The 15102-nt window shown below is 42.7% G+C and overlaps 1 protein-coding gene across 5 annotated transcripts in view; it reads left to right on the top strand.

Moving 5' to 3' along the window:
• LOC139750907 (protein brunelleschi-like) overlaps nt 1-15102 on the top strand; it is a 459160-nt gene that overhangs the window by 410946 nt on the left and 33112 nt on the right. For all 5 annotated transcript variants that reach the window (XM_071665794.1, XM_071665793.1, XM_071665795.1 and 2 more), the window contains one exon: nt 12385-13151. In XM_071665794.1, coding sequence (XP_071521895.1) covers nt 12385-13151 — 767 coding nt within the window. The remainder of the gene's footprint in view (nt 1-12384; nt 13152-15102) is intronic.

Below are 15102 nucleotides of genomic sequence, written 5' to 3'. Positions count from 1 at the left end.
CATTCTTAATACCTTCTCAACAAACTTATACCTCTGTAATTTGAGCACTCACTTTTATCCCCTTTGCCTTTGTACAATGGTACTATGCAAGCATTCTGCCAATCCTCAGGCACCTCACCATGATTCATATATACATTAGATAACCTTACCAACTAGTCAACAATACAGTCATCCCCTTTTTTAATAAATTCCACTGCAGTACCATCCAAACCCGCTGCCTTGCTGGCTTTCATCTTCTGCAAAGCTTTTACTACCTGTATTCTGTTTACCAAATCATTCTCCCCAACCCTCTCGCTTTGCACACCACCTCGACCAAAACACCATATATCTGCCACTCTATCATCAAACACATTCAACAGACCTTCAAAATACTCACTCCATCTTCTCACATCACCACTACTTGTTATCACCTCCCCATTAACCCCCTTCACTGATGTCCCATTTGTTCCCTTGTCTTATGCACTTTATTTACCTCCTTCCAAAACATCTTTTTATTCTCCCTAAAATTTAATGATACTCTCTCACCCCAACTCTCATTTGCCCTCTTTTTCACCTCTTGCACCCTTCTCTTGACCTCCTGCCTCTTTCTTTTATAATATTGATATTTCTTAAAACCAGCATATGAATGGAGGGAAGGGGGAAGAAAAATGAAAATAAAGTATTTATGAATTTATGGATGCCTTTTGCAGAATTGCATAAACTTCCTCACATGTAACAGATTCCTGCTGTATACACTCATACTGATGAATGAACTGTAAAGGGTACAGAAAAAAAACACATTCAGATTTAAAGGGATGTGAAGCAGCACAAAGTTGCCAGCTCATGAGCACTTACCAGAATGGATGTTTTGGCTCTGAGTGAAAGGAAGCTCAAGGGTAGATGGAAAGAGCGGTTTGGGAATGTCTTGGGAGTAAAGTCAAGGGTTAGAGAGAGGGCATGAGCAAAGGAGGGAGTACAACTCCTCCTGAAGCAGGAGTTGTGGGAATATGTGATGGAGTATAAGAAAGTAAACTCTAGATTGATATGGGTAAAACTGAAGTGGATAGAGAGAGATGGGTGATTATTGGTGCCTATGCACCTGGTCATGCGAAGAAAGATCATGAGAGGCAAGTGTTTTAGAAGCAGCTGAGTGAGTGTGTTAGCAGCTTTGATGCATAAGACCAGGTTTTAGTGATGAGTGATTACAATGCAAAAGTGAGTAATGTGGCAGTTTAGGGTATAATTGATGTACATGGGGTGTTCAGTGTTGTAAATGGAAATGGTGAAGAACTTGTAGATTTGTGTGCTGGAAAAGGACTGGTGATTGGGAATTTTTTTTTTTTTTTTTTTTTTTTATACTTTGTCGCTGTCTCCCGCGTTTGCGAGGTAGCGCAAGGAAACAGACGAAAGAAATGGCCCAACCCCCCCCCCATACACATGTACATACACACGTCCACACACGCAAATATACATACCTACACAGCTTTCCATGGTTTACCCCAGACGCTTCACATGCCTTGCTTCAATCCACTGACAGCACGTCAACCCCTGTATACCACATGACACCAATTCACTCTATTTCTTGCCCTCCTTTCACCCTCCTGCATGTTCAGGCCCCGATCACACAAAATCTTTTTCACTCCATCTTTCCACCTCCAATTTGGTCTCCCTCTTCTCCTCGTTCCCTCCACCTCCGACACATATATCCTCTTGGTCAATCTCTCCTCACTCATTCTCTCCATGTGCCCAAACCATTTCAAAACACCCTCTTCTGCTCTCTCAACCACGCTCTTTTTATTTCCACACATCTCTCTTACCCTTACGTTACTTACTCGATCAAACCACCTCACACCACACATTGTCCTCAAACATCTCATTTCCAGCACATCCATCCTCCTGCGCACATCTCTATCCATAGCCCACGCCTCGCAACCATACAACATTGTTGGAACCACTATTCCCTCAAACATACCCATTTTTGCTTTCCGAGATAATGTTCTCGACTTCCACACATTTTTCAAGGCTCCCAAAATTTTCGCCCCCTCCCCCACCCTATGATCCACTTCCGCTTCCATGGTTCCATCCGCTGACAGATCCACTCCCAGATATCTAAAACACTTCACTTCCTCCAGTTTTTCTCCATTCAAACTCACCTCCCAATTGACTTGACCCTCAACCCTACTGTACCTAATAACCTTGCTCTTATTCACATTTACTCTCAACTTTCTTCTTCCACACACTTTACCAAACTCAGTCACCAGCTTCTGCAGTTTCTCACATGAATCAGCCACCAGCGCTGTATCATCAGCGAACAACAACTGACTCACTTCCCAAGCTCTCTCATCCCCAACAGACTTCATACTTGCCCCTCTTTCCAGGACTCTTGCATTTACCTCCCTAACAACCCCATCCATAAACAAATTAAACAACCATGGAGACATCACACACCCCTGCCGCAAACCTACATTCACTGAGAACCAATCACTTTCCTCTCTTCCTACACGTACACATGCCTTACATCCTCGATAAAAACTTTTCACTGCTTCTAACAACTTTCCTCCCACACCATATATTCTTAATACCTTCCACAGAGCATCTCTATCAACTCTATCATATGCCTTCTCCAGATCCATAAATGCTACATACAAATCCATTTGCTTTTCTAAGTATTTCTCACATACATTCTTCAAAGCAAACACCTGATCCACACATCCTCTACCACTTCTGAAACCGCACTGCTCTTCCCCAATCTGATGCTCTGTACATGCCTTCACCCTCTCAATCAATACCCTCCCATATAATTTACCAGGAATACTCAACAAACTTATACCTCTGTAATTTGAGCACTCACTCTTATCCCCTTTGCCTTTGTACAATGGCACTATGCACGCATTCCGCCAATCCTCAGGCACCTCACCATGAGTCATACATACATTAAATAACCTTACCAACCAGTCAACAATACAGTCACCCCCTTTCTTAATAAATTCCACTGCAATACCATCCAAACCTGCTGCCTTGCCGGCTTTCATCTTCCGCAAAGCTTTTACTACCTCTTCTCTGTTTACCAAATCATTTTCCCTAACCCTCTCACTTTGCACACCACCTCGACCAAAACACCCTATATCTGCCACTCTGTCATCAGACACATTCAACAAACCTTCAAAATACTCATTCCATCTCCTTCTCACATCACCGCTACTTGTTTTCACCTCCCCATTTACGCCCTTCACTGAAGTTCCCATTTGCTCCCTTGTCTTACGCACCCTATTTACCTCCTTCCAGAACATCTTTTTATTCTCCCTAAAATTTACTGATAGTCTCTCACCCCAACTCTCATTTGCCCTTTTTTTCACCTCTTGCACCTTTCTCTTGACCTCCTGTCTCTTTCTTTTATACTTCTCCCACTCAATTGCATTTTTTCCCTGCAAACATCGTCCAAATGCCTCTCTCTTCTCTTTCACTAATACTCTTACTTCTTCATCCCACCACTCACTACCCTTTCTAAACAACCCACCTCCCACTCTTCTCATGCCACAAGCATCTTTTGCGCAATCCATCACTGATTCCCTAAATACATCCCATTCCTCCCCCACCTTGTTTAAAACGAGATATACATAAGTATACGTGTGTGAGTAGGAGAGATGGCTAGAGGGCATTATTGGATTACATGTTAATTGATAGGCGTGTAAAAGAGACTTTTGGATGTTTATGTGCTGAGAGGGGCAACTGGAGGGATGTCTGATTACTATCTTGTGGAGGCAAAGGTGAAGATTTGTAGAGGTTTTCAGAAAAGAAGAGAGGATGTTGGGGAGATGAGAATGGTGAGAGTAAGTGAGCTTGGAAAGGAGACTTGTGTAAGGAAGTACCAAGAGAGATTGAGTGCAGAATGGCAAAAGGTGAGAGCAAATGACGTAAGGGGAGTGGGGGAGGAATGGGATGTAGTTAGGGAAGCAGTGATGGCTTGTGCAAAAGATACATGTGGCATGAGAAAGGTGGGAGGTGGGCTGATTAGAAATGGTAGTGAATGTTGGGATGGAGAAGTAAAATTGTTAGTGAAAGAGAAGAGAGAGGCATTTGGATGAGTTTTGCTGGGAAGTAGTGCAAATGACTGGGAGATATATAAAAGAAAGCAGCAGTAGGTCAAGAGAAAGGTGCAAGACTTGAAGAAGAGGACAAATGAGAGTTAGGGTGAGAGAGTATTATTAAATATTAGGGAGAATAAAAAGATGTTTTGGAAGGAGGTAAATAAAGTGTGTAAGATAAGAGAACTAATGGGAACATCAGTGAAGGGGGCAAATGGGAAGGTAATAACAAATAATGATAAAGTGAGAAGGAGATGGAGTGAATATTTTGAAGGTTTGTTGAATGTGTTGGATGATAGAGTGGCAAATATAGGGTGTTTTGGTCAGGGTGGTGTGTGAAGTGAGAGGATCAGGGAGAATGGCTTGGTGAACAAATAGGTAGTGATAGCTTTTCAGAAGATGAAAGCTGGCTAGGCGGCAGGTTTGGATGGTATTGCAATGGAATTTATAAAAAAAACTTTGTCGTTGATTGGTTGGTAAGGATATTCATTATATGTATGGATCATGGTGAAGTGCCTGAGGATTGGTGGAATGCATACATAGTGCCATTGTACACAGGCAAATGGGATAAGGGTGAATGTTCAAATTACAGAGGCTTAAGTTTGTTGAGTATTCCTGGGAAATTGTATGGGAGGGTATTGATTGAGAGGGTAGAAGCATGTACAGAGCTTCAGATTAGGGAAGAGTAGCATGGTTTCAGAAGTGGTAGAGGTGTGGTTTCAGAAGTGGTAGGGGATGCTTGCATCAGGTATTTGATTTGAAGAATGTATGTGAAAAATACTTAGAAAAACAGATGGATTTATGGATCTGGAGAAGGCATATGATAGAGTTGATAGAGATGTTTTGTGGAAGGTTTTAAGAGTATATGGTGTAGGAGGTAATTTGCTATAAGCTGTGAGATGTTTTTACCAAGGATGTAAGGCATGTGTACGAGTAGGAAGAGAGGAAAGTGATTGGTTCCCAGTGAAAGTCGGTTTGTGGCATAGGTGCATGATGTCTCCATGGTTGTTTAATTTGTTTATGGATGGGGTGGTTAGGGAGGTGAATATAAGTATAAGAATTTTGGAGAGAGGGGCAAGTAAGCAGTCTGTTATGGATGTGATGGCTTGGGAAGTTTTTCAGTTGTTGTCCACTGATGACATACTGCTGGTGGCTGATTCGGGTGAGAAACTGCAGAAGCAACTGAGTTTGATAAAGTGCGTGAAAGAAGAAAGTTGAGAGTAAATGTGAATAAGAGCAAGGTTATTGGGTTCAATAGGGTTAAGGGACAAGTTAATTGGGAGGTAAGTTTGAATGGAGAAAAACTGTAGGAAGTGAAGTTTTTTAGATATCTGGGAGTGGACTTAGCAGCGGATAGATCCATGGAAGTGAAAGTGAGTCACAGTGGGTAAGGGAGCAAAGGTTCTGGGAGTGTTGAAGAATGTGTGGAATGCGAGAACATTACCTCGGAGAGCAAAAATGGGTATGTTTGAAGTAATAGTGGTTCCATCAATGTTATATGGTTGCAAGGCATTTGCTATAGATAGGGTTATGCAGAGGAGGGTGTATGTGTTGGAAATGAAATGTATGAGGACAGTTTGTGGTGTGAGGTTGTTTGATTGAGTAGGTAATTAAAGGGTAAGAGAGATATGTGGTAATAAACAGAGTGTGGTTGAGAGAGAAGAGGGTGTGTTGAAATGGTTTGAACACATGGAGAGAATGAGTGAGGAAAGATTGACGAAGAGAATATATGTGTCAGTGGCGGAGGGAAGAAGGAGAAGTGGGAAACCAAATTGGAGGTGGAAGGATGGATTGAAAAAGATTTTGATCGATCGGGGCCTGAACATACAGGAGGGTGAAAGGCGTGCAAGGAATAGAGTGAATTGGAACGATGTGGTATACTCAGGTGGACGTGCTTTCATTGGATTGAGCCAGGTCATGTGAAGTGTCTGAGGTAAACCATAGAAAAGTCTGTGGGGCCAGGATGTGGAAAGGGAGCTATAGTTTGGGTGCATTACGCATGACAGCAGAGACTGAATGTGAACAAATGTGGCCTTTTTTGTCTGTTCCTGGTGGTGCCTCACTGGGGGAGAGAGAGAGAGAGAGAGAGAGAGAGAGAGAGAGAGAGAGAGAGAGTGCTATTTCGTGTGGCGGGGTGGTGACGATAATGGATGAAGGCAGCAAGTACGGATATGTACTTGTGTATGTATGTAGATGTTGAAATGTATATGTATGTGTATGTGCATGTGTGGGCATTTATGTGTATACTTGTGTATGTGGGTGGGTTGGGCCGTTCCTCATCTGCTTCCTTGCATTACCTCGCTAATGCGGGAGACAGTGGTTAAGTATAATATAAATAGATTATTATTATTATTATTATTATTATTATTATTATTATTATTATTGTTATCCTGGGGGATAGGGGAGAAAGAGTATTTCCCACATATTCCCTGTGTTGTAGAAGGCAAATAAATGGGGTGGAAGCGGGGTGGCTGGAAAACCTCCTCTTCTTGTATTTCAATTTCTAAAAGAGGAAGAAAGAGTCAAGCAGGGAATGCTCATCCTTCTCGAACTCTCAGATTGGAGTGTCTGAATGTGTGCAGATGTATCGAAGATGAGAGGAAAGGAGAGATAGGTAGTGTGTTTGAGGAAAAATCCTGGATGTTCCAATTCACTCTATTCCTTGCATGCCTCTAACCCTCCTGCATGTTCAGGCCCCTATCACTCAAAATCTTTTTCAATCCATCCTTCCACCTCCAATTTGGTCTCCCACTTCTCCTTCTTCCCTCCACCACTGACACATATATATCCACTTTGTCAATCTTTCCTCACTCATTCTCTCCATGTGACCAAACCATTTCAATACACCCTCTTCTGCTCTTTCAACCAAACTCTTTTTATTACCACACATATCTCTTACCCTTTCATTACTAAACTTGATCAAACTGCCTCACACCAGATATTGTCCTCAAACATCTCATTTCTAGCACATCCACCCTCCTCCACACAACCCTATTTATAGCTAATGCCTCACAACCGTATAACATTGTTGGAACCACTATTCCTTCAAACATACCCATTTTTGCTCTATGAGATAACATTCTCGCCTTCCACACATTCTTCAACCCTCCCAGAACCTTCACCCCCTCCCCCACCCTGTGACTCACTTCCGCTTCCATGGATCCATTTGCTGCTAAATCCACTCCCAGATTCTCGCCTTCCACACATTCTTCAACCCTCCCAGAACCTTCACCCCCTCCCCCACCCTGTGACTCACTTCCGCTTCCATGGATCCATTTGCTGCTAAATCCACTCCCAGATATCTAAAGCACTTCTTCCTCAAATTTTTCTCCATTCAAACTTACCTCCCAATTAACCCTACTGAACCTAATAACCTTGCTCTTATTCACATTTACTCTCAGCTTTCTTCTTTCACACACTTTACCAAACTCAGTCACCAGCTTCTGCAGTTTCTTACCTGAATCAGCCACCAGCATTGTATCATCAGCGAACAACAACTGACTCACTTCCCAAGCCCTCTTATCCACAACAGACTGCATACTTGCCCTTCTCTCCAAAACTCTTGCTTTTACCTCCCTAACAACACCATCCATAAGCAAATTAAACAACCATGGAGACATCACGGACCCCTGCTGCAAACCGACATTTACTAGGAACCAATCACTTTTCTCTCTTCCTACCTATACACATGTCTTATATCCTCAATAAAAACTTTTCATTGCTTCTAGCAGCTTACCTCCCACACCATATACTCTTACTACCTTCCACAGAGCATCTCTATCACCTCTGTCATATGCTTTCTCCAGATCCATAAATGCTACATACAAATCCATATGTTTTTCTAACTATTTCTCACATACATTCTTCAAAGCAAACACCTGATCCACACATCCTCTACCACTTCTGAAACCACACTGCTCTTTCCCAGTCTGATGCTCTGTGCATTCCTTGACCCTCTCAGTCAATACCCTCCCATATAATTTCCCAGAAATACTCATCAAACTTATACCTCTGTATTCTCGATTAATATGGGTAAAACTGAAAGTTGATGGAGAGAGATGGGTGATTATTGGTGCATATGCACCTGGGCATGAGAAGAAAGATCATGAGAGGCAAGTGTTTTGGGAGCAGCTGAATGAGTGTGTTAGTGGTTTTGATGCACGAGACCGGGTTATAGTGTTCGGTGATTTGAATGCAAAGGTGAGTAATGTGGCAGTTGAGGGAATAATTGGTATACATGGGGTGTTCAGTGTTGTAAAAGTAAATGGTGAAGAGCTTGTAGATTTATGTGCTGAAAAAGGACTGATGATTGGGAATACCTGGTTTAAAAAGTGAGATATACATAAGTATACTTATGTAAGTAGGAGAGATGGCCAGAGAGCGTTATTGGATTACGTGTTAATTGACAGGCGCGCGAAAGAGAGACTTTTGGATGTTAATGTGCTGAGAGGTGCAACTGGAGGGATGTCTGATCATTATCTTGTGGAGGCTAAGGTGAAGATTTGTATGGGTTTTCAGAAAAGAAGAGTGATTGTTGGGGTGAAGAGGGTGGTGAGAGTAAGTGAGCTTGGGAAGGAGACTTGTGTGAGGAAGTACCAGGAGAGACTGAGTACAGAATGGAAAAAGGTGAGAACAATGGAAGTAAGGGGAGTGGGGGAGGAATGGGATGTATTTAGGGAATCAGTGATGGATTGTGCAAAAGATGCTTGTGGCATGAGAAGAGTGGGAGGTGCGTTGATTAGAAAGGGTAGTGAGTGGTGGGATGAAGAAGTAAGATTATTAGTGAAAGAGAAGAGAGAGGCATTTGGACGATTTTTGCAGGGAAAAAATGCAATTGAGTGGGAGACGTATAAAAGAAAGAGACAGGAGGTCAAGAGAAAGGTGCAAGAGGTGAAAAAAAGGGCAAATGAGAGTTGGGGTGAGAGAGTATCATTAAATTTTAGGGAGAATAAAAAGATGTTCTGGAAGGAGGTAAATAAAGTGCGTAAGACAAGGGAGCAAATGGGAACTTCAGTGAAGGGCACTAATGGGGAGGTGATAACAAGTAGTGGTGATGTGAGAAGGAGATGGAGTGAGTATTTTGAAGGTTTGTTGAATGTGTTTGATGATAGAGTGGCAGATATAGGGTGTTTTGGTCGAGGTGGTGTGCAGAGTGCGAGGGTTAGGGAAAATGATTTGGTAAACAGAGAAGAGGTAGTAAAAGCTTTGCGGAAGATGAAAGCCGGCAAGGCAGCAGGTTGGGATGGTATTGCAGTGGAATTTATTAAAAAAGGGGGTGACTGTTTTGTTGACTGGTTGGTAAGGTTATTTAATGTATGTATGACTCATGGTGAGGTGCCTGAGGATTGGCGGAATGCTTGCATAGTGCCATTGTACAAAGGCAAAGGGGATAAGAGTGAGTGCTCAAATTACAGAGGTATAAGTTTGTTGAGTATTCCTGGCAAATTATATGGGAGGGTATTGATTGAGAGGGTGAAGGCATGTACAGAGCATCAGATTGGGGAAGAGCAGTGTGGTTTCAGAAGTGGTAGAGGATGTGTGGATCAGGTGTTTGCTTTGAAGAATGTATGTGAGAAATACTTAGAAAAGCAAATGGATTTGTATGTAGCATTTATGGATCTGGAGAAGGCATATGATAGAGTTGATAGAGATGCTCTGTGGAAGGTATTAAGAATATATGGTGTGGGAGGCAAGTTGTTAGAAGCAGTGAAAAGTTTTTATCAAGGATGTAAGGCATGTGTACGTGTAGGAAGAGAGGAAAGTGATTGGTTCTCAGTGAATGTAGGTTTGTGGCAGGGGTGTGTGATGTCTCCATGGTTGTTTGATTTGTTTATGGATGGGGTTGTTAGGGAGGTGAATGCAAGAGTTTTGGAAAGAGGCGCAAGTATGAAGTCTGTTGGGGATGAGAGAGCTTGGGAAGTGAGTCAGTTGTTGTTCGCTGATGATACAGCGCTGGTGGCTGATTCATGTGAGAAACTGCAGAAGCTGGTGACTGAGTTTGGTAAAGTGTGTGAAAGAAGAAAGTTAAGAGTAAATGTGAATAAGAGCAAGGTTATTAGGTACAGTAGGGTTGAGGGTCAAGTCAATTGGGAGGTGAGTTTGAATGGAGAAAAACATGAGGAAGTGAAGTGTTTTAGATATCTGGGAGTGGATCTGGCAGCGGATGGAACCATGGAAGCGGAAGTGGATCATAGGGTGGGGGAGGGGGCGAAAATTCTGGGAGCCTTGAAGAATGTGTGGAAGTCGAGAACATTATCTCGGAAAGCAAAAATGGGTATGTTTGAAGGAATAGTGGTTCCAACAATGTTGTATGGTTGCGAGGCGTGGACTATGGATAGAGTTGTGTGCAGGAGGATGGATGTGCTGGAAATGAGATGTTTGAGGACAATGTGTGGTGTGAGGTGGTTTGATCGAGTAAGTAACGTAAGGGTAAGAGAGATGTGTGGAAATAAAAAGAGCGTGGTTGAGAGAGCAGAAGAGGGTGTTTTGAAATGGTTTGGTCACATGGAGAGAATGAGTGAGGAAGGATTGACCAAGAGGATATATGTGTCAGAGGTGGAGGGAACGAGGAGAAGAGGGAGACCAAATTGGAGGTGGAAAGATGGAGTGAAAAAGATTTTGTGTGATCGGGGCCTGAACATGCAGGAGGGTGAAAGGAGGGCAAGGAATAGAGTGAATTGAAGCGATGTGGTATACCGGGGTTGACGTGCTGTCAGTGGATTGAATCAAGGCATGTGAAGCGTCTGGGGTAAACCATGGAGGGCTGTGTAGGTATGTATATTTGCTTGTGTGGACGTATGTATATACATGTGTATGGGGGTGGGTTGGGCCATTTCTTTCGTCTGTTTCCTTGCGCTACCTCGCAAACGCGGGAGACAGCGGGGGCAAAAAAAAAAAGAAAAAGAAATTGAACACTCACTCTTATCCCCTTTGTCTTTGTACAATGGCACTATGCATACATTCTGCTAATCCTCAGGCACTTCACTATGAACCATACATTTATTGAATATCCTTACCAACCAGTCAACAATACTGTCACCCCCTTTTTTAGTAAATTCCACTGCAATACCATCCAAACCCACTGCCTTGCTGGCTTTCATCTTCTGCAAAGCTTTCACTACCTCTTTCTTCTCTGTTTACCAAACTATTCTCCCTGACCCCACTCACTTGTCACACCACCTCGACCAAAACACCCCATATCTGCCACTTTATCGTCAAACGCATTCAACAAACCTTCAAAATACTCACTCCATCTCCTTCTCATTTCACCACCTCCTCATTAGCTCCTTACACTGGTGCTCCCATTTGTTCTCTTGTCCTATGCACTTTATTTACCTCCTTCCAAAACATCTTTTTTTCTCCACAAAATTTAATGATACTCTTTCACCGTAACTCTCATTTGCCCTCTTTTTCACCTCTTGCACCTTTCTCTTGACCTCCTGCCTCTTTCTTTTATATATATCCCAATCATTTGCACTATTTCCCTGCAAAAGTTATCCAAATGCCTCTCTCTCCTCTTTCACTAACAATCTTACTTCTTCGTCCCACCACTAGCTATCCTTTCTAATCTGCCCAACTCCCACCTTCCTCATGCCACAAGCATCTTTTGCACAAACCATCGCTGCTTCCCTAAATACATCCCATTCCTCCCCCACTCCCCTTACGTGATTTGCTCTCACCTTCTTCCATTATTAATATTATTATTATTGTTATTATTTTGAATAATGATGAACAAATTGTAAAGGGCACATAAAAATGCTGAATTTAAAGGGACAGTAAGCAGTCATGCTCTACCAACATATAAACACATCATAACATCATACATTATCATCACTTATTTTTCTTTGCACTCTGGTACAGAACACACATTTACACAGTATGTATTGATTTTATATGATTCCTCAAACTACCTGAATAATGATGAAAACAAAGTAAAGCTAGGGAAGACAGATGAATGAATCATTATGTGGGTGGTGGCTGTTAGCTAAGTTAATGTTTATGCACGAGGTTTCAGCCAGCAATTTTGTGAGAGCAACACCTTATGAGACTATGGTGCCATTTTCTGGCTGGAGAAGGGTAGGCAAACTGCACAGGTTGTATTCAGCGTTTTTCAATAGCTGTGGACTTCAGTCATATTTTGTAAGAAGGAAGGTTTTTAGTACTCTTTATCCATAATTTGTAAACAAAGTGATCATATTTTACAACATTCATGCATTTTCACTTTGAGAGAGCTTTATCCCCAAAAGTCTATGATATTATCCATTATTTTTGTAGCTGAAATTTTGTTTTTACTATTTTGTTTGAATTTCTTCTATTCCAGGTCAAGTGGGTAGTCAGAGTGATCTGAATGACATATGTAAACAACATGAAAGTCTCAAAGTTAGATACTCATCTACGTTATATGACTCAAGATGTATCATCCTTGGTCTTAACCCAGATGGCACTATGTACGAGGCAGACTCTCGTGGGCCTTCTAGGGGTACCTCTCCAGAACCCAGTGGGGGTATCGAGTTGAATTCTCACCACCCTTCCCTTGCTGTTAATGGCCACACTCACCCTACACATGTTAAGAAGATCTCAGCTGGTAGCACTGATAGAGACAGTGGTGTATATGAAACAGTTAGCAGTGAAGATAAACCCACAGATTCTGATAGCCACTCTGATAGTCCACAAGGGCTCTCAGATGGTATGACAGACCTCAAGATTGATACTAATCATGTTAATGGGTCAGACTCAGGGAGTGAAAGTACAAGTGAAGTTGGTTGTTGTGATGATAGTAAGTTGGACTCTCCACGAGATTCTGCTGCTGACTCTGCCCCAGACTCAACTCATGACTCTGCTCATGACACTAGCCAGTCCTCCATTAGTACCTCAACATCCCATTCATCTAGACTCTCTCTCCAGCCACCTTCTAATTTTAAGACTCGAGCTCTCTTTTACCCAACTGGTGACCATGCTGTGAATATAGAGAGTCAACTGCAAGAGTTTGTTAGTTCATTATTCTGGGTGCTTGAATCCAAGCGTCTGGACAAAAGTCAGGAAAAGTTGGAAAGGCCACCTCTTCTATGTGCTCCCTTTGAACGCAAGGTTAGTGATTAGACTAAGGAAAGTTAAACCATCTTTACTGTTTCATGAATATATTTCATCATAATCTCAGGTAGCATGTGTGCAATAGGGGGATAGTTTATATTTTGGCATTTGTTGCCCCTGTAGGTAGTAACAGTAGAGCAGAACAAGATTAACCCCTTAACTCCCCACTTAGGTTTTCTTTCTAACCCTGTGAATATCTATTTTTTCAAGATTTGTAAAACTTTACTTAACCTGAAAATTTCGAAAGTATATATATGAATATATTTTTTTTTTTTTTTTTTTTTTTTTATACTTTGTCGCTGTCTCCCGCGTTTGCGAGGTAGCGCAAGGAAACAGACGAAAGAAATGGCCCAACCCCCCCCCATACACATGTACATACACACGTCCACACACGCAAATATACATACCTACACAGCTTTCCATGGTTTACCCCAGACGCTTCACACGCCTTGCTTCAATCCACTGACAGCACGTCAACCCCTGTATACCACATGACTCCAATTCACTCTATTTCTTGCCCTCCTTTCACCCTCCTGCATGTTCAGGCCCCGATCACACAAAATCTTTTTCACTGCATCTTTCCACCTCCAATTTGGTCTCCCTCTTCTCCTCGTTCCCTCCACCTCCGACACATATATCCTCTTGGTTAATCTCTCCTCACTCATTCTCTCCATGTGCCCAAACCATTTCAAAACACCCTCTTCTGCTCTCTCAACCACGCTCTTTTTATTTCCACACATCTCTCTTACCCTTACGTTACTTACTCGATCAAACCACCTCACACCACACATTGTCCTCAAACATCTCATTTCCAGCACATCCATCCTCCTGCGCACATCTCTATCCATAGCCCACGCCTCGCAACCATACAACATTGTTGGAACCACTATTCCCTCAAACATACCCATTTTTGCTTTCCGAGATAATGTTCTCGACTTCCACACATTTTTCAAGGCTCCCAAAATTTTCGCCCCCTCCCCCACCCTATGATCCACTTCCGCTTCCATGGTTCCATCCGCTGACAGATCCACTCCCAGATATCTAAAACACTTCACTTCCTCCAGTTTTTCTCCATTCAAACTCACCTCCCAATTGACTTGACCCTCACCCCTACTGTACCTAATAACCTTGCTCTTATTCACATTTACTCTCAACTTTCTTCTTCCACACACTTTACCAAACTCAGTCACCAGCTTCTGCAGTTTCTCACATGAATCAGCCACCAGCGCTGTATCATCAGCGAACAACAACTGACTCACTTCCCAAGCTCTCTCATCCCCAACAGACTTCATACTTGCCCCTCTTTCCAGGACTCTTGCATTTACCTCCCTGAAAAACTGGAGGAAGTGAAGTGTTTTAGATATCTGGGAGTGGATCTGGCAGCGGATGGAACCATGGAAGCGGAAGTGGATCATAGGGTGGGGGAGGGGGCGAAAATTCTGGGGGCCTTGAAGAATGTGTGGAAGTCGAGAACATTATCTCGGAAAGCAAAAATGGGTATGTTTGAAGGAATAGTGGTTCCAACAATGTTGTATGGTTGCGAGGCGTGGGCTATGGATAAAGTTGTGCGCAGGAGGATGGATGTGCTGGAAATGAGATGTTTGAGGACAATGTGTGGTGTGAGGTGGTTTGATCGAGTGAGTAACGTAAGGGTAAGAGAGATGTGTGGAAATAAAAAGAGCGTGGTTGAGAGAGCAGAAGAGGGTGTTTTGAAGTGGTTTGGGCACATGGAGAGAATGAGTGAGGAAAGATTGACCAAGAGGATATATGTGTCGGAGGTGGAGGGAACGAGGAGAAGAGGGAGACCAAATTGGAGGTGGAAAGATGGAGTGAAAAAGATTTTGTATGATCGGGGCCTGAACATGCAGGAGGGTGAAAGGAGGGCAAGGAATAGAGTGAATTGGAGCGATGTGGTATACCGGGGTTGACGTGCTGTCAGTGGATTGAA

This window comes from Panulirus ornatus, chromosome 10, assembly GCF_036320965.1.
Source record: "Panulirus ornatus isolate Po-2019 chromosome 10, ASM3632096v1, whole genome shotgun sequence".
In the NCBI taxonomy this organism is placed as follows: domain Eukaryota; kingdom Metazoa; phylum Arthropoda; class Malacostraca; order Decapoda; family Palinuridae; genus Panulirus; species Panulirus ornatus.
Note: the sequence above shows the minus strand (reverse complement) of the source record. Positions and strands in the feature narration are given on the sequence as shown.